Below are 20,849 nucleotides of genomic sequence, written 5' to 3' on the forward strand. Positions count from 1 at the left end.
GGTATAAAGGCATTTGGGTAGAACCACAATCTTAATTAAATTAATTCGGCCCACCACTGACAGCGGTAGCGAGGCCCAGACTCTAAATTTGTCACGGAAATGTCCCAACAATGGAAGGGCATTTAGTGCTAGTGTCTGAGTGGGGGTCTTGGCAATCATGATACCTAAATATTTGAAATGGTCCACTATGATCAAACCATCCAACATGGAGCCCACGCTACCATTTCTAGAACTGTAGTGAGGATTTGCCCCAGTTGATGGAAAGGCCGGAGTAGGACCCAGATGTATCGATCAGCCGAATGGCCACAGGCAAGGATCTTTCTGGGTCAGACAGGAATAAGATGAGGTCGTCGGCATAGAGGCCGACTCTGTCCTCCCCGGCAGAGTGGGGAATACCTGACAGTAAAGGGTCATGTCTAAGAAGAGAAGCGAGGAGAGGGGACAGCCCTGGCAGGTACCCCGCTGCAGGGAAAAGGAGGGGGAAAGTAATCCATTTAAAGCTATGGAGGCTTTTGGGGCTTCATATAGAATAGAGATCCATCGGACAAAATCCTGTCCAAATCCCATCCTTCTCAAGACCTCCAATAGGAAGGAAATTTCCACTGAATCAAAGGCTTTGGCTGCGTCGTGGGACGCCAAGGCCCAATCCCTATCAGCATACACTCCCCGCTGGACAATCACCTGTACCCTCCTCAGATTGTCTGACGTACTACGGCCAGGGATAAAACCAGATTGGTCCGAGTGTATGATGGTAGGGACCAACTTATTAAGGCGGTTAGCCAGCAATTTAGTTAGGATCTTATAATCAGAATTTAAAAGTGATATGGGTCTATAGGAGCCACACATCAGGGGGTCCTTGTCACGCTTTAGCAGCAGTACTATGTTGGCGTCATAAAATGAGTCTGGTAGCCTTCCCGCCTCAAATGCTGCGTTAAGCACCTCCAGTAGTTGAGGAAGAAGGATGTCTTGGTATTGCACATATAGCTCAATAGGGAAGCTGTCCGGCCCGGAGGCCTTACCTTTAGCCAAAGATGACAGCGCATGCCTAAGCTCTTCTAGTGTTATAGGAGCGTCTAGGAAAGATACAAAATCATTAGTAAGGGTGGGAAGGGGAACAGAAGCTAAGAATAAAGAAATCTCTGCCGGGGAGCGAGTCAGTCTGGTACTATACAGGTCCCTGTAATACTGAACGAAGACATCTAAGATGTCCTCATTGCCTGTGACCAGACGGCCTGCGGTATCTCGGATTTGAATTATAGCTGGAGAGGCAGTGTTCTGGTGGATGAGATAAGCAAGGAGACTGCTCGATTGGTTGCCCTGTTCAAAGTAACGTTGGTTTGTAAAGAACACTTTGCGTTTTGCTTTTTCATGTAATACAGCCATATAGGATCTACCAGCCTGCAGCCATCCCCTCCTATTTTGTTCTGTAGGCTGGGCAATAAACTCTGCTTCCAATCTGGCACATAGGGCAGCCGCCTCATCCTCCACCCGGGTCGCCTCCCGCTTGTGGAAGGAAATTGAGGATTGTACACATCCCCGGAGATAGGCCTTTAGGGTCTCCCAATATAGCAGGCGACTGTCCTCTGGCCGATTAGCATGTATAAACACCATTAACTGGTCTGGGATTCTATCCCGTTCCCCAAACAATGACAACCAGAACGGGTGGATTTTCCTCGGCCCTGATGGGGCAATAAAGGGAGTAAGATTAAGATCTACTATAAGGGCCGAGTAGTCGGACACTGCTCGTTGGACATGGTATATATCTGTCATAGCCACCTGGGCACGGGAGTTACCAAATACATAGTCAATGCGGGAAAGGCTATGTCTACCCGCCGTGTGGCACGTGTATTCCTGCACCCGAGGGTGAGCCAATCTCCAGAGGTCTAGCCAACCCACTTCAGTCATGAGCCGCGCCAACGGGGTAGGCCCAGCAGCAGCTTCAGGCCCTAGGGCCGTGTGGAGTCGCAGGGTCGTACGTCATATTGTAATCACCCATACACAGTATTATGGAGTTTGGGAATGCCGATGCAAACTTAATGGCTTCATGTAAAATACTTATAGGGGCCGGGGGGGGGGGGGTAGGTACACTCCCAAGAGGACCACTGACACCTGGGCAATTCTCCCCTGAACAAAAACCGCCCTTCCTTCCGGGTCTACATAAGTATGACCTGGTTCCCAACGCAGGACTCTGTGGATTAGTAAAGATACTCCTCTAGATGCAGAGCAGGCCCGCTTCTGCCATGAGGCAGGCTGAGGCTTCCGCCTCAGGCGGCATCTCTTGGGGTCCTGCAGGGGGCGGCAGAACCTTCCCTGACACCAGTGGCGTCTGCGTCTGGCATTTGCACTCCGGGGCTGGGTCCAGCTCCCCCCAGCTCAGCCCCTTTACAATCACATCCATTTAGCAGACGTGCCATGCGCAGGCACGTCTGTTACAGCACACTTCTGATGGCTGACGTCACTTTTCTGACGCACCTCAGAGGAGCCGGAAGGGGAAGGAGAAGGAGATGAGGGAAGCCAGGCCCCAGAAGAAGGAAGACACAGCTGAGGAGAAGAGTAAGTGTTCTTTAATTTATTATTGTGTCCACTTGGAGGCTGCACAGTGAGCGGGTGGGCAGGGGGGATGCTGCAGAGTGAGTGGCAATGGCGCCCCCCCCACCCAAGCACAGCATGGCCTAGCTCCGCTCACCCCTCCTGCCCCACAGAGACAGTGTCTCACTGTGGCCTCTCAGACCAGCACGATCCGTACCCCTCCTTCACCCCCTGCCTCTCTGCCTTACCTCACAGACAGGGTCTCAGTACGGCTGCAGCGTTTCCTGGACCCTGTGCTGGAGCGACCATGCCAGAGCCTGTCAGAGTACTTAACCCCTTCATGTACTGCAGTGTGTAAGTCACACAGACTTCACTTACAGGCTGCAGCACAAAGGGTTAAAGAGCTTCAGAGAATTAGAGGTCTGCTTCTTCACTTCTTGTACAGTGATAACCCCTGACCTCCGATATCCAGCTGCCAGTAGGTAGAAAAATGTGCGGGCTCCGTGCAGAGGTCAGGGGTCACCAGTGCAGCGCAGTGATGAGGTTCTGCAGCAGCTGAGGTGTATAATGAGGTTCTGCAGCAGCTGAGGTGTATGATGAGGTTCTGCAGCAGCTGAGGTGTATTATGAGGTTCTGCAGCAGCTGAGGTGTATTATGAGGTTCTGCAGAACATCATAATACACAATGAGAAAATAAGTTTACTTATAGCTGAGGTATCGACGTGTGAATAGTTGCTACACAATTGATTCTAGCATGGGGGGGGCGCCATTTTAATTTTCGCCTCAGGCAGCAGAAAAGCTAGAATCGGCCCTGATGCAGAGGAGTGTGAAGCATGCAGGGACCATTGCACCAGGGTTTTGCTAGGTATCTATATGACTCCGGAAGCAAGTGCGTCTCCTGAAGACACAATACATGTGGATTGTACCTCCTGACGTGTTCGAATACCATTGCTCTCTTACGCGAGGTTCCCAGACCCCTCACATTCAAGGACATTAATCGTGTAGTCATGTCGAACTCGTTCACCTCATACAACTAAGAACGTAACACTCAAACAACTGGTAAGCAACGAAAAAACTTACAATGAAACACAAAAGATCTACGTGGCTTCTTATACGGGGGAAGTCTGAGAAGCGAAATCTCAGATACTCAGACTTAGTACTTCAATGGGTAACCGGTGTAACCTATGTGCTTTTAGCTACCTAACGAACCCAACGATTGTGCGCCCTCAGGCGATCGCTTCTGTAGTTGCTGGCACCCCAGGTATGCATGGCGGGCAAGGGAGAAGCAGCAAGAAGGAGGGAAGGGGGGGGGGAGGGGAAAGGGGGAGGAAATGGAAGGAGAATTGAGGGGAAGAGGGGGGGGGGGGGGAAAGGGGGGAAAAAGGGGGGGGAAAGGGGGGGGGAAGGGGAGGGGGGGTTGAGGGGAGGGGGAGGGAAAAATGGAAGGAAAATTGAGGAGAGGAGGGGGGGGAGGGGGGGGGGAAAGAAAAAAATGGGGGGGGGGGTAGAGGGGGGAAGGGAGGGGAAAGAGTATACACCTAAACAGTAGGATGTCTGCTCTGCAGCAGCGGTGTGGCAACGGTGGTGCCGAGACCAGTGTCACTGGCCCCGGGCCTCAACGGAGTCCTGTGTGGGGTATAGTGCAAGGAGAAGTCTCAGTTATGTCTCTGTGGAGAATAATCATACTTGCTCGACAGGGGATCTCCGCAGTCATTAGCGTGGGGATGGCGGCGACAGGCGGCCGCGACCCAATGATTGAAGCCAGTCATCGGCCTCGGCAGGGGTGTTGGAGAACATGGCCCGTTCATCATAGATAACCCGGAGGCGGGCCGGAAAGGACATGGAGTAGATGATGCGCCGCTCTCGCAGCTTGGCCTTCACTGCTGTAAATGAGGCCCTCGTTTTCTGGAGAGCAGCGGAGAAGTCCGGGAATAGCTGGATGTTGGCATTCTGGTATGTTACTTGGCCCAACTGGCGGGCAGCGGATAGCGCCGCGTCTCTGTCCCGACTGCTGAGCAGGCGCACCAGGAACGGCCTCGGCAGGGCACCAGGTGGCAGCGGCCTGGAAGGGACCCCGTGAGCTCTCTCCACCGCGAAGGCCATAGAGAAATGCGCGTCAGGGAGGATGTCTTTAAGCCAATGCTCAGCAAATGTGCAAGGGTCCTTTCCCTCAGCCCGTTCGGGAAGGCCTAGGATTCTCAAGTTATTGCGCCTGAGGCGATTTTCAAGGTCGTCAGCTCTCTGGGCCCAGGAGGTAGCCGACTTATCTAGGGCTGTGATCTTAGCTGGCATGGGGGCAGTCATATCCTCAAGGTGGGAGATTTGCATCTCCGTCTCACTCACCCGGGCCCTAAGGTTCTGGAGGTCCTGACGTAGTAGTCCAACGTCAATCTTCACCTCCTCAATCTTCCCCGTCAGAGCAGAGGTGGAGGACTGTATGGCGGCAAGTAGTTGAGCTGTAACTTGGGAGAGTGTAGGCTCGGGGTCCGGATCCTCCGAGTCGGCCGCTGAGGTGTTTGGCGCCATCTCGGCGTCCCGGGCTGCCCGCTGCTGCTCGGCACCATGTTGGTCAGTCGGCCGGAAATACTCTTTAAGCTTTTCTGCAGCGGTGGTCTGCCGTGTGCGGTTCATTCTCTTGCTGGGGCGACCCCTTGTCATTCAGGTTCAGTCTGGCGTAGTTTTGCAGCTTATATTGGCAGGATAAAGCTGGGAAGCCGGTTACCAGCCGGAGCTCACATGCAGCACGTCTGCTCTGCTTGGCGGTCAGCCACACCCCCTCCTTTGGGTTTGTTTTTAATCTGCACTTAGTTGTATTTTACATATTTTATTTCCTGAAATAGATTACAGACATAGGCCACGCCCACACCGCACCTTTTTTGGTAACTTTACACTTTTTTTTTTTTACAATGTTTTATGCAAACTGCAACCATAATTTGCATGAAATTGATAAGTTTTGTTGCCAAAATGGCGGCCGTTCAAAAAACAGTTGTCAAACGACCTAAAAAGGATGTTGCGTGGTTGCGGCCTTACAATGTATTGTGTATAAGCAGTGAACCATATGGCGCCCCAATGATTGACTCTTTTATTCCTATGGAGTACTGTAGAAAACAATAATGACCATATGACGTCATGACTTTCAGAGTCCCTACTGCCGACTTGTCTGGGCCCCCACCATACCAAAAGAAATAATCCAAAAACTTTTTTTTACAGGGGATAATATCTGCTAAATTACGAGCCATTTAGGCCATATTTTCAGCCTTAAAAATAACTATTGTTTTATTCAAGAAAATTTTTGTGTTTTTTTCCATGAAAAATGTTAGTTTTTTTTGTTACTGTTAAATTAAATTAACTTTTAAGATGTTATACGGACATTAAAAAAAAAAGTTTAACTGCACCAGGAGTCAGATCCTAGTGGACAGGGATAGTGATGGGGACGCCTGCTGTGTCGCTGGTTTTCCCAGTTACCAGTGAGTAAACACCAAGAGGAGAAGACTCAGCAGCATCCAGCAAATCTTCAAATAAGCTTTATTGCATCTCCAAGTACAAGCGACGTTTTGACCTCACTGATCATTGTCAATCATCTCTATGCCCTGAAATTGGGGGCTGCAATAGAATATGGACAGTATGAGTGGCTATGGGCATTCCTGGGAAGCCCCCCATATTGTCCGTGTTACCGTATAATCCACCAATGTAAACATGTACATGTGTACACACACACACACAAATACACACACACACAACACACACACACAAATATACACACACACACAAATATATACACACACACACAAATATACACACACAACACACACACACAAATATACACACACAACACACACACACAAATATACACACACACACACACAAATATACACACACAACACACACACACAAATATACACACACACACAAATATATACACACACACAAATATACACACACAACACACACACACAAATATACACACACACACAAATATATACACACACACACAAATATACACATACAACACACACACAAATATACACACACAACACACACACACACAAATATACACACACAACACACACACACAAATATACACACACAACACACATGTTGTATCTGGTTTCCAGTTACGATGGTCCAGAAAGGAAGCTGAGGCGATTGTAAGTTGAGGGATCATTGTCGATGCACAAACAAACACAAATAGGGAGAAATACACAAATATGCCTCCCCCAAACATCACACAGATACTACAAGCACATGCAGATTATTCACACAAATACACACACACACATACACACATATATATATACACACACACACACACACACACATACATACATATACATCTATTATGCTAGCACACAAATACACATAACAGATAAGCAAATTTGCACACACAAACACATCACACAGATACAAACATATGGATAATATATATATATATATATATATATATATATATATAGAGAGAGAGAGAGAGAGAGAGAGAGATGGAGGAGGGGACACATTAGCTGTGCACACTCACACACACACACACACACACACATACACAGATTACAGCAGCCATGTTTCAATTTAGTTAAATATCAAGGTGGTTTCCTAGAATTAAATAAAAAAGTAGACGTCCTAAAACTAATATCAGATTGCCCCATTTGTCTTTAGAATGTTCTCCCTCTGGTAAAGCTGACATGTTATCTATGTTCCTCAAGTCCGTATAATTACAGTGATACCAAAATGTATATAATTTTTATTTTAATATACTACTTTCAAAACACAAAAAAAATAGATGTGTTTACAGTTGCTGTATTCTGATCCTTATAATGTTTTAATTTGTTATTTGTTCTTTTTATCGGTACCTCACTTGCAAATATGGAATTTTTTTATCGCTTTTTTCCTGTTTACCATGTGAGATTAGGAATGTGATCACTTATTAGTTCAGGCGTTTCTGTATGCCGAGATACCAAATATTTTTATAATTTTTTTTTGTTTACATTTTTTATTTCAAAAATAGGAAAAAAAGGCGTTGTTTTAAATTTTATTATGGGATGGGATTTTTTACTTTTTTTTGTAGTGTCCCCTGCGGACTTCTATGAGCAATACACTGACTGCTTATAGAGATCAATGCAGTACCTATGTAAGCCTGTAGCAATCGCTGTAAGTACAATGGATACGATTTTTATGATTGCACTGTGGGCAGACGATTCCTCCCACTGGACCACCAATGAAGGCATTTAAAGACTATTTAATTGTTGCTGTCATGTTTGACAGCGCCATCTAAATGGATAAATAGCTGGCACAGGCGATCAGTCCATACCTACTATAAGCCATGGTCCTGGTCGCGGGCGGTACAGAGGGATCATGTTGTCAGCCATTTTGTACTCCCTTAGAGACACCATGATATCCAGATTTACAATGAGTCCTTAAGGGGTTAAATGACTGCACAAACAATACAGGAATCATTTGTGTGGACTGGCCTATTGGATTAATTGGGCTGTGTAAAAGCCCTGTAAACCAGCACCAATCGCGCCACTTGTTTGCTTCTGTAGACGGTCTTACATCAGGCCATCTAGAAGGACCCTTAGGAGGACGTGAGTGTGCGATATAATGTAGATAAAATATATAAATAGAGGGGCATAAATCCATGATAAAGTGTAATTTTTCTAATGCAATTAAGCTATTATTATTGTTTGATGTTTCTGCTTGCATGAAAATTTACCTTCCTAAATATGTTCTCTGCTTTCTCAAGGTGGAAGATTTCTCCATGTGCAGATTATGGGGAACGTTGTGGATCTGCGTCAGTCTGGGCTTTATCTCCTATTCTGAAGCCTTCTCTCATGGTGGAAGCCTCGCCGCCTGCCGGGACATGAAACCAAAGCACATTCGAGCTTTGCCCCAGAACCCCAGGAAAAACTATGTCACCGTTTATACCAATCGATCTTTTTATCGACCAGGAGAAAAGGTTCCTGGTAACTTGTTTCTATTTATTTTTTTTACTTTATAATTAAGATAATTTAAAAAAAATGAGAATATACTGTATAATGGCAACAAAAAATATTTGGTAAAATGATAGTATTTCTATATCATAGCAGAGTAATGGGTCAAGTATGATATCAGATTGTTGTATAAAATAAGAAAATTTCATCCCAATGATCCTTGACCGAGTTGGGCCACGCGGCTACTGAAGACATCACATATGATTGCGGTATACTATTTGCATTGTACATTACCGATGTCCATGTAGTCCTTGCCCAAAACTGTTATACATTACCTCTCAAGGCTCCCAGTCTTCTCCTGCCTGACAATTTTCCCAACATGCAGTCAATTGGTTCCACAGCCCAAAAATAATGTTTTTTGTTTATTTTGAATAACATGTAGAACAGCTAAATCTGTGATATTATAAGTTACTGTACAGTATAGCAGCATGTGGTATATAATGTATAGTAACTGTATAACCCTGATAACACTGCAGCTGGATATATGATATATAAGTTACTGTACAGTATAGCAATCAGCATGTGGTATATAATGTATAGTAACTGTATAACCCTGATAACACTGCAGCTGGATATGTGATATATAAGTTACTGTACAGTATAGCAATCAGTATGTGGTATATAATGTATAGTAACTGTATAACCCTGATAACACTGCAGCTGGATATGTGATATAAGTTACTGTACAGTATAGCAATCAGCATGTGGTATATAATGTATAGTAACTGTATAACCCTGATAACACAGCAGCTGGATATGTGATATATAAGTTACTGTACAGTATAGCAGCATGTGGTGTATAATGTATAGTAACTGTATAACCCTGATAACACAGCAGCTGGATATGTGATATATAGGTTACTGTACAGTATAGCAATCAGCATGTGGTATATAATGTATAGTAACTGTATAACCCTGATAACACAGCAGCTGGATATGTGATATATAAGTCACTGTACAGTATAGCAATCAGCATGTGGTGTATAATGTATAGTAACTGTATAACCCTGATAACACTGCAGCAGCTGAATATGTGATATATAAGTTACTGTACAGTATAGCAGCATGTGGTATATAATGTATAGTAACTGTATAACCCTGATAACACAGCAGCTGGATATGTGATATATAAGTTACTGTACAGTATAGTAATCAGCATGTGGTATATAATGTATAGTAACTGTATAACCCTGATAACACAGCAGCTGGATATGTGATATATAAGTTACTGTACAGTATAGCAGCATGTGGTATATAGTGTATAGTAACTGTATAACCCTGATAACACAGCAGCTGGATATGTGATATATAAGTTACTGTACAGTATAGCAGCATGTGGTGTATAATGTATAGTAACTGTATAACCCTGATAACACAGCAGCAGCTGGATATGTGATATATAAGTTACTGTACAGTATAGCAATCAGCATGTGGTATATAATGTATAGTAACTGTATAACCCTGATAACACTGCAGCAGCTGGATATGTGATATATAAGTTACTGTACAGTATAGCAGCATGTGGTGTATAATGTATAGTAACTGTATAACCCTGATAACACAGCAGCAGCTGGATATGTGATATATAAGTTACTGTACAGTATAGCAATCAGCATGTGGTATATAATGTATAGTAACTGTATAACCCTGATAACACTGCAGCAGCTGGATATGTGATATATAAGTTACTGTACAGTATAGCAATCAGCATGTGGTATATAATGTATAGTAACTGTATAACCCTGATAACACAGCAGCTGGTTATGTGATATATAAGTTACTGTGCAGTATAGCAGCATGTGGTGTATAATGTATAATAACTGTATAACCCTAATAACACAGCAGCTGGATATGTGATATATAAGTTACTGTACAGTATAGCAGCATGTGGTATATAATGTATAGTAACTGTATAACCCTGATAACACAGCAGCAGTTTGGAGATACAGGATGGAACTGCAGATCCCCATAATGCAGTAGTGTAGTACAACAGGCTAGAATAGAGAAGCAGGGCTGCTGTTAGAGGTCTGTGTGGTCACATGACAGCAGTGGGGAAGGGGTGTGTGCCCAGCATGGACCAATCAAGAAGTGTGAATCCCAGAGTTGTGCAGGAGGACAGTGACAGAAACCTCTCTATACAGCAGTGTGTATAGCTAAGTGTAAGTGCAGGTACATCATAGCAGGAATGGAGAGGATGAGAAACATAAGGACTGACAGAGACTGCAGGGAGCAGGAAGGAATGAGCAGGGCAGATGTGGGCACATACATGCAGCGCTCTCTGTCCGGGGAGAGATGGGTTACAGCTATGGAGAGATTACCTCCACAGTCCTGTCTCCTGATGCAAGCCCCAGCCTGAAGTCTGAGACTTCCTGGGTCAGAATACAGGGCTGTAGACCCCGCTATGCAGACCCTGCCCCTCCCCCACTCCCCCTCCCACCCAGTACAGGGAGTTCTTAAACCAAAGCAATGCTCTTACACCAAGTTACAATTCTGAAAAACTGTGCTCTTAGACCAAAACGCTCTTAATCCAAGTTACTCTTAAACCAAGGTACCACTGTGTGGCTAGAGAGAGAGTGAGAGAGAGAAAATTACTGATAATCAGATTCGTGGAACAAGCTCGCGCTGTTGACGTCCTTTACAATGATAGACGATGTCCTGCTCCTCCTCACTCAGCTTTGCTGCCAACCACAGATTCACAGCTGACAGTGTTTTCTCAGTCGGTTTTGGCCAAAATCTTCTTCTCTATTTATTCTGCTAAATATATAGATGACGCATCATTGTTCTGCATGACCCAAACCAATAAATTATCCTTGTGCTCGTGACAGATAGTAATTTCTGATAGCACTAGACACCAGGCAACTCTTACCATTGGCCACTGTAAAAATGACCCCCTGGTCTGGAGCTGGTTCAGTGAGGTACAACAGTGACTTTTACTTAAAGGTGAATCATCAGAAGTATATAACTTGAACAGTTTCTTTGTACTTAACATCTTTCTACATGGCGCCTGCCAGAGATGGGTCTCTGATGTTACAGTGGAGATTGTTGTGTATATGGAGGCGTCCTTTTGTGAATTGGATAGATAGTGACTAGAGATGAGCGAACCTGGAGCAGCTGGAGTCCATCCGAACCCGAACCTTCAGCATGTGATTAGCAGTGGCTGCTGAAGTTGGATAAAGCCCTAAGACTATGTGGAAAACATGGATATAGTCATTGGCTGTATCCATGTTTTCCAGACAACCTTAGAGCTTTATCCAAGTTCCGCAGCCGCCACTAATCAAATGCTGAAGGTTCGGGTTTGGATCGACTCCAGCTGCTCCAGGTTCGCTCATCTCTAATAGTGACCCACAACCCAGTGGAATGGGAGTCCTTTAAGTGTATCTGGGCCGGGCCGTAAGCCACATTTCGGATCCCAGAAATGACTAAGGGTATGTGGAGGAGCTGCCCCTCAGTGTGATACCTTGGTCAGAAAGTAGATCAAACTCTCTTGGTTCCTTGATAAAATAAGCTCCTTGGCTCAACAACTCCCATAGGTCGCACTATCTTTATTAGTTGTGGTGCTGACTTCAATAAATCTCACTGTCACTATCATTATGTCTTGATGTGTTGTTTTTGTATCTCCCATCACCTCCCAGCTGAAACGGGGGCTTCTTATACTGGTTTAGGCATCTATCTGTTTGGCATCCACTATTAATAGTGCTCAATATCTATCTATATACGGCAAGCATGGTGTGGAGAGATAGGTGGTATATATATATATATATATATATATATATATATATTATACCTTTGATAACTAACTAGTGAATTGATGTGTTGGTGCTGACCACTATCAGTGGATCGGCCGTACATAGGTCCTCTCTGGTTGCTCCGATTTTCACGTACGTGTTACCATCCTTGACACTTTGGACTAAATGGACCTTGTTGTTTATATTGTGTGACAACATGTTTTGTCCCTGATGATCCTGCCATGACTTTGCAGGTGAAACATGTCGGATAGCTTATTAATTAGGTGTCGTATTGCCGTACTCATTGTCAGTTTGTGTGTGTTTGCATGTTTCATTCACCCATTTATTATTTTGTTCTGCGCAGGGGAGGCATTGGGGTCACCTTATTAAGGAGGTGGGTTCCCAAAAGGCAGGATCAGACCCATCACATCTTCTGCTGGATACCTACCAGTACCCTCAATTATTTTATATACATATAATATGGGTTATATGTTGTCCTAAGCCTGTTGATACTGTAATAATCTTTGGTCATGGTCTCCTGATAAACCCTGCCAACCATGCAAACACTCTTTACAAGTAGTGTCGTATATCATATTAGAAGGAGAAAGGACAATCTGCATGACTTCATTCGTTACAGAGAGTGCTGCTAAAAATAATAATAATCTAAGGCGACCAAACATGTATTTAGGTTAGCGTTTACTAATCTTCGGTATTGGCTGAAGATATGATATGTACTTTGATATATACATAAGTGTCCCTGTTATTTAAACATTTTCTGCAGAAATCAATAGTACAAGCGACTTTAAGAAACTCTGCAATAGGTTTTATTAACCAAAAAGCCTGTACTCAAAAAGCTTTTTCCCAGCCCCCCCCCCCTTCAGTTCTTATCTGTTCATTATCAGGAAAAGCCATCTAAATTACAGAGAAGCAAAGTAAAGACGGGTTATAACCTATTGAAGAGGGAGGGGCCGAGGGGGATGAGTGAGCAGGGAGAGCAGAGAAGCAGCTGTGCAGTTCGGAGACAGCCTGGGCACATAAACTGCCGGATTCACAGGTCCGAAAGGTCAGTGCTCATCTGGGATCTTGGTGAGAGAAGATTGCAGGATGTTGTGCTGTGCAGGGCTGCCTTTTCTCCTCTCCGTGCTCACTCACCCTCTTGACCCCTCCCCTCTCCATAGAGCATAATGGACACAGAAATCCTGCTTCTTCTGAAGTGTGTGTGGGGGGGAGGTAGGAAAACAGCTTTTTGAGCACATGAATAGCAGTTTTGCTTCACAAAACCTATTACAGAGTTTTCCAAAATCGCTTACTTTGATATTTATCGATTTCCGAGAAATTTAAATGACAATTACACTTTAAGTAATACAGAAAATGTGAAAATACGTCTTGATGGGAAAGTCCCCCCCCCCCCCCCCCCCCACAATATTCTGGTCACTGGATGAGTTTTGAGAAATCTTGGGGGGATTATGAGGAGATGATATTTGAGGTATTTAATTCCTTGCCATTTCCCCTGCAGTTACTTTGAGAAGTACGAGAGATTTCATGGGCTTTTTCCTCCAAGCTCGGAGAGTATCGAATGACCAAGTAGCTGGGTCCTTTGTGTTCATTCCACCTGGCTCCAAACTACTGCGCTGCTATGAAGACGGAGACACTGTGACCCATTCAGACAAGTCCCTGAAAAGGAATCTGTCCTTTGTGTGGAAGTCACCGGATCAGCCGGTGGGAGACATTCAGTTCTTGTGAGTGTGCGCCAGACTTATCCCGTCCTGGTGGTTTCATCTTCTTTATAATCCACCTCAATCAGGAGTTATTACTATAGAGAATCAACGGCCACGTGATATATTACTATAACCTGGCGGTAAATAAGAGCGAATGCCGCGGGGGACTAACAACCTAAGAACTTGGACTCTCTTTCCACAGTGCTGACCTGCTGCTTCCTTTCTTACATCCTGACTACTCTTCTTTTTACACCTAACACTAAGGCTGCATTCACACGTCCTGTACAATTGTCCGTGGTTGCGGATCCCAGACCACGTAGGATTTTAGGGACCATTCTAATGAGGACAGCCATTCACACAATCCGTGCCAAGACCCGCACCACGAACCGCACCGCTAAAAAATAGGACATGTCCCAGTGCAGATGACGGCACGGATTACCCCCCCTCCCCGGCAGCAGGGATGACAGGAACACATGAGCCGGCTAGCACGGGGCAAGTAGTTCTCCTCTGCGCTCCTGTCATTTCTGCTGCCGTGCAGTGGGGGGCTGCACTTCTATTGGGGGATCCGCAGTCCTCCTCCAGTCATCGTGGCACAGATTGTGTGAATGAGGCCTTACATTTATTGGAGCTAGAAATGAAATTAGAAGCCGGGATGTCTGGGCCCGGGACAAGGAGTTTTGGGGCCCTAGGCAGAGAAGGCAAATGGTGTTATGTGAGCGCAGAGTGCGTGGCAGTGCCAGGTAGAGTATCAAAGTAGCCTGGAAAAAAAATGTAAAAGATGAAAATTGCGCCCCCTGTCATTCACCACAAGATGGCACCCTAGGCATTGCATACCCCTGTCCACCCTTTGTCCTGGCCCTGGCTCATGTTGTTCCTCCCTCTTGCTTTACATTGCAGCCTTGCTTGTTTAGATGTGCATCGAGCTCTGCAGGAAGTCACTGCATGAAGGGTTAATTTAGAGGAGAGATGGATTAGGATGGAGAATTGACACATTTATTAATGAGGAGAACAAAAAGATTGTCTTCTGTTTTGATAATGGAAACTTATTGATTATATTACCATACATTATCATAGAAGATAATGCTAAAATGATGATTATCCTGGGTTACAGCTGAAGCCCAAAAATCTAAAGGACAAAAAAATAAATAAATAAAATTTTTTTTGGGGGGGTCGTGGCATTAAGGGCTTGGTTTCCCCCACATGCATTGATACAGTGTATACATAATACAGCGCCCTCCCCAACCTTCTCAGATATACTGTGAGAATACAGCGAGGCAGCAGGTGGCACCGGGGAGAGGATAAACCCTGGGGGGCTCTGATGTGACCGAATAATAAATATCATAACCTCTTTCTTTGTTTCTTACAGTGTATCAGTTGTTCAGTCCTACTTTGTGTACTGGGCACGAATTGAATCCAACGTCATGACGGGCAGCGTTCTTAACTGGACATCAGGGAACCAGGAAACGAAAGCATCAGACATGGAGACGTCGTCTGTAAAAAGTACATGGATTACTGTGTGTTACACTGAGAAGGTGTTTCTTAAAGGGAAACTGTTGATACTATAAGATAGCTGTAAGATCAAGGAGATACATTGTACCTTTCATATATCCAGCTGTGCTTCCATAACATAGAGAAACACTTTTATTCTGTGGTACAAGGAGTCAAAGAGGCGTTGACTGTCGCAGCGATTGGCTGAGCAGCCTGTGACACTGCGGGAAGCCGGTCGTAAGGGAGCATGGGCACAACATTGAGAAAATGAAAGTGTGTCGCTTACTTACAAAGCCTAGAAAGTTATAGAGATACAAGAGAGGGAACAGGTGGTGAAGATTTTCTTACACTGATTTGTTACCAAACAGAACCAGAAATATGTTCACACTGCAGAATACGCGAGGAGGCCGTGCAAAAGACTGCGCTTGAAGTTCCACCCGTCCCATTGACAGAGTGAAATCCTAAGGAGCCATCTCTTTCTCAAGTTCAATCTGCTGTCCGCCCAAAGAATTAACATGTCGATCGAGCTTGAGAAATTCACTTTGAGAAATACGCCCAACCTGAGCTCAGGGGGGGTGCTGTTTTCCCAAAAAAGTCATATTCTTTTACCAGTACTGGATAACCCCTTTAAGGAAGTACAGTGAAGAGATAGGCAGACGGCTCCTTAGGATTTCCCTCAGAATGGAACAGAGCAGCCTGCACGATTTGCACATCGAACAGCAGAAGAAAAATTGAACAACATTTTTATTAAGATCGGGAAAAATGTCAACTCCCAAATATGCACAATGCAATAGGAAAATAATGAACTCAAAGGTGTCCAAAGCCTTTCAGGCAGGAGATAGCTGGGAAACAAATGGCCGAGCTTACAAGACACAGAGAGAGAGCTTTGTGCCTATTTTTAGGAGAATATTTGGATTTTTCACCCATTTTTGGTCCAAGTTCTATTCATGAACCAGTATTCGATGGTTGAATATTTTTTTAGATGCAACTTTTTTTTTAATCTGCCTGTTTGGAGTATTCAGCCACAAATTCCCATAATCCGGGATTAGCGCCCAATTTATCATTGCGACAAACTGGTGGCGGCCTACGTCTGGTCAGCAGCGGGGGAATTTTTTGCACACTTTTTTATTTTTGTGACTTTTTCCTTAGATGCAATCACTATGGCAGGGCTAAATCTTAATAAATCAGTCACAAGATATTGGAACAAAATATCCACCGCTCCTCATTAGAAGAGTCCCACACACCAGACTCCTTAGTCCCCTTTGTTCTTTGTTTTATAGCTGAATAAACATTATTGCTTAGATATCAGCAATAGATCCTGAGACGTCTTTTATCGCCATAAGACTCGGTTAGTAATATATGACTGCTCTCTCTCTCCCGACAGACCCCAGGTATCCCAACACTTCGGCCGGTGCCCACAGGACAGATGTGGTTGGTGTTACCAGAACCAAACCACCAGAAATTACAGAGAGAACGAAGCCAGTCTTTCCTAATGTCACCTCTATGATCAGAACTTCTCCACAGTCTGTGACCAGCGGCAGCCGCAGGGTCCATGGACCGACCGCCCAGACTGTCACATTACAGAACGTCAGGTCCCAGCATCCAAACCTGACAGTCACTCCGGGGATAAACAGCAGGTACTGCAGGTTGTATCTTGCTTCTGGGTGGATAGAATCTTGTTCAGTATTATGGTATCAGAGTATTGCATTTAAAGGGGTTATTCCACAGACAGCACCGCTCTTGTCTCCAGGTCAGGTGCTGTTTGCAAATAAGCTCCATGCACTTCAATGGAACTGAATTGCAAAACCTGCACCCAAACTGGAGACAAGAGCGGTGCTGTCTATGGAAGAAAGTGGCCATGTTTTTGTAGCACTGAATAACCCCTTGAAATAAAATGTCATCCTAATATATATATATATATATATATATATATATATATATATATATAACTTTTACTTATTACAATGTAAATCAGTACTTGCATTTTGTGCGTCACCACTGACAGGAAATGGAAAATAATAGAAGGACAAGATCTGTATTGTCTCCAGCTCACATCCTCCCTTCATGTTTAGAACATGAAATCCTGTTGTTTTGTTTTATTACGGGGTAGGAATACATTTAGGTTTATATATATATATATATAGGAGGACATTTATTAAGTCCGATGTTTTTTCCGCCGGACTTATAAATGTCCCCACATTTCCGGCGCTAAGGGGATTTATGTAGAGGCGGACTGCCTCTACATAAATCCCGTGCGCTCCGGTGCGCACGGCCGAAAACCTACGCCAGCTGAGGACTGGAGTAGGTTTTCGGCGTATCTTTTGGTGGAACGAATGGTGAACTCCACCCCCTACACCCCCCCCGGCGTAGCCAGTGGAAAGTGCAGATTTGCGAATATTTTATTCGCAAATCGGCCATTTGCAAATAAAATCATGCGCAAATCGGCACTTTCCGCCAAAAAAAAAAAGTGTACGCCCCTTGATACATGTCCCCCATAGTGTCTGATGTACTATTTCTTTGCTGCAGGGCTGAACAATTACTTGTAGGAAGACGCACAACTCCTTGCAGCACATGTGAAAAGGAAAGTAAGGCAAGTATCTAAAAAGCAGCATTTAAAAAACAAACAACAAATAATATAATTTAATGAATACCTGGTCCATAATTGGCCAATATTAACAACTCTAGTAACACATAAAAACTATTCTCAGTACATCACTATGTTCACCTCAAGCTATTGGTGACTGGCTTTATCTGCAACATTGTAGCTTCTTTGTAATGCTGGGAGGCTTAATTCAGTTCAGAATAACCCTCCCAGCATTACAAAGAAGCTACAATGTTGCAGATACAGCCTGCCAGGGACTTGTTTACATCAGCTGTCTCAGAAGGGAGGGGGAGGAGGGGGAGACAGAGTAAAGCTCACACACAGATTTTTGTGTCTTGAGCAGAAAGCAGCAGCTGAGAACTGGGGAAGGAGACTGAATAGATAATAACAAGTACGGAAGGAATTGTTAGTCCACCATGGGCAGCAACATATCAAAAGTTATGTATAAGTAGAATACTCCTTTAACACCTGCTTCCCTTACCTGTCGTCTCTCTTGTGGGCAATATTCTCTATCTCTCCCTCTGTACCATTCTATTGATGTCATTCAGCTTATTTTACTTGTTTTTTATTTCAGCCTCATTATCATACGCACGGCATTCTGGGATTAACGTCACTTTAAATAACAATAATACTTATAATAGTAATTCCGTGTCCCCAGGGCCTAGACAAGCCACATATATAATCCGGAGCTTTTTTCACTCTGTACTCCAATTGCCTTTTTTACTCAATATACGTTTTTTTTAAAGATATAAAAACAGGGTTGTTATGGAAACAGTCCAGATTGAGATCATTGCTTGGTTTATAATGTAGGTCCAATCTATTACCCATCTCCATATAGAAGCTGATCAGATTAGTCCGACAGAACCGATCCCCCATAAACCCCCATAAAAATCCCTCAAATACTTTACCCACAATAGATGTTAGACTTACAGGCCTATAGTTTCCAGTAGGGATGGTCCAAAACTGCCGAGGCTCAGGTTCGTACGAACCCGAACTCTCGGTAATGATTCCCGCTGTCTGCCCGCTCCGTGGAGAGGGTGGAAACAGCGGGAGGACCGCCTGGAAAACTGGGATACAGCCATAGCCATAAGCTGTATCCCAGTTTTCCAGGCGGATTTCTTCAAATCAACTGGTGTCAGGAAGTTATATAGATTTGTAATTTACTTCTGTTTAATAATCTTCAGTCTTCCAGTACTTATCAGCTGCTGTATGTCCTGCAGGAAGTGGTGTATTCTCTCCAGTCTGACACAGTGCTCTCTGCTGCCACCTCTGTCCATGTCAGGAACTGTCCAGAGCAGGAGAGGTTTTCTATGGGGATTTGCTGCTGCTCTGGACAGTTCCTGACATGGACAGAGGTGGCAGCAGAGAGCACTGTGTCAGACTGGAAAGAATACTGATAAGTACTGGAAGACTGGAGATTAAATAGAAGTAAATTACCAATCTGTATAACTTCCTGAAACCAGTTGATTTAAAAGAAAAAGAGTTCCCCTTTAACTCCACTTTTCTTATTTGTAGGGTCATATCTGAACCATGATTGTGTACCCACCCGGTCATATCTATCCTTTCTATAACTGTAATTCTGTCCCTTTAGGTGAGGAAATAAAAAAATGCAAGGGGCGCCTCCTAGTGTAGTAAGTAACGTACCGTATAAAACGTCCCTCCACCATACGCACCTAGTGCACATGCTCACCTGATGCGGCTGTGCAATCACATAGACACACCTCTATATCGGGCTCTATGGCTGCGGGTTCAGCGCTGCTCCACGCGGCACATTTTGGATATCCGTATCGTTGAATCATGATTCAAAAACATCAGTCTGGATGGGCCGACCATAAAGAGAGGCCTTAGTGTGCGGACGCAGGTGCTCTAGCGTCTCTTTACGGTCGGCCGACTCGGACTGATGTTTTTGAATCACTTACAGGAAGCCCCATGACGGTTGTCAACAAATAGTCGACTTTACAAAAAATTGCACGAGAATATTTCCTTTCCTTGTCTCCTCCTTGTCGCCGTATCGTCCAACCTGTAACAAGAAAACTGATAAATTATCAAACCTTATTTCCAGCCGACGTCTCCGGGACTGAAAGCGTCTTCTGCAGAACCGACCTCTTCTCCGTCTTCCTTTGCTCCGTTCACCGTTCAGCTTTTACCAACTCAGGAAATGATGAAATCGCCCATAAAGTTCATCCTCCAGGATTCTCCCGTCCTCGTTTCTTCTCCTTCTCCGACCACCACGCGCTATAACCAGCTCAGGGCCACCAAAGAGCTCTCCGCTAAGTTCTTGCAGCCGGAATCTCCGGCTCTGGAAGGGAATACAGAACTCGGTACTTCTTCATGGGTGACCCGGTCTGGCCAGGAGTTGGGCGTTCCAACCATCGAGAAGGAGAATAAAGGGAGAGGGATGCAGCTGGCTATGACGCAGCTGGGGATCCTGCTGGGCTGCTCGGTGGTCCTCGGGATGGCGCTCGCTGCCGCCCTGCGCTGCCTCCACGCTCAGTACTGCCACAGGAGGACCGAGGTTTCCTTCAGTGAACCGGACAACAACGTCATCACCCTGAGAGAGAACGGGGAGATGATGCACCTCAAGAAATTCAGGGAGAACAGCTTTGTGCTGGTCCAAGCAGAATATAACTGGATCACTCCGGCTGTCAGCGGAAAGTCACCGTAACAGTCAATGGCACAAAGAGAGAGATCAAGCAACAGCGCTGGTATTAGTGTGTGTGCTGTGTAATGCTGGGACCAAAGACTCATAGAGACGACCATAGAGATAGAGAAAGTAGGAGCCAAACGATAGGACTGTCTGTAAGTGT

At 44.8% G+C, this 20,849-nt stretch overlaps 1 protein-coding gene across 1 annotated transcript; it reads left to right on the forward strand.

The window, feature by feature from the left end:
• Positions 1-2,519: 2,519 nt before the first annotated feature.
• Positions 2,520-20,707, forward strand: REELD1 (reeler domain containing 1). Its single transcript, XM_069976216.1, has 7 exons — positions 2,520-2,553; positions 8,263-8,482; positions 13,751-13,973; positions 15,319-15,452; positions 16,825-17,077; positions 17,967-18,030; positions 20,105-20,707. Exons 2-7 carry the CDS (start codon positions 8,278-8,280, stop codon positions 20,705-20,707), a joined length of 1,482 nt encoding a protein of 493 aa, XP_069832317.1. The 5' UTR covers positions 2,520-2,553; positions 8,263-8,277.
• The last annotated feature ends 142 nt before the right edge of the window (positions 20,708-20,849 follow it).

Source organism: Dendropsophus ebraccatus, chromosome 7, assembly GCF_027789765.1.
Source record: "Dendropsophus ebraccatus isolate aDenEbr1 chromosome 7, aDenEbr1.pat, whole genome shotgun sequence".
In the NCBI taxonomy this organism is placed as follows: domain Eukaryota; kingdom Metazoa; phylum Chordata; class Amphibia; order Anura; family Hylidae; genus Dendropsophus; species Dendropsophus ebraccatus.

What these genes read in the sequence shown, in the direction of transcription:
- REELD1 (XM_069976216.1), top strand. Translation starts at nt 8,278, where the DNA reads ATGTGCAGATTATGGGGAACGTTGTGGATCTGCGTCAGTCTGGGCTTT. An exon ending in ACCAGGAGAAAAGGTTCCTG is followed by an intron (nt 8,483 to 13,750) that starts GTAACTTGTTTC and finishes TTTCCCCTGCAG; the next exon opens with TTACTTTGAGAAGTACGAGA. An exon ending in GGAGACGTCGTCTGTAAAAA is followed by an intron (nt 15,453 to 16,824) that starts GTACATGGATTA and finishes CTCTCCCGACAG; the next exon opens with ACCCCAGGTATCCCAACACT.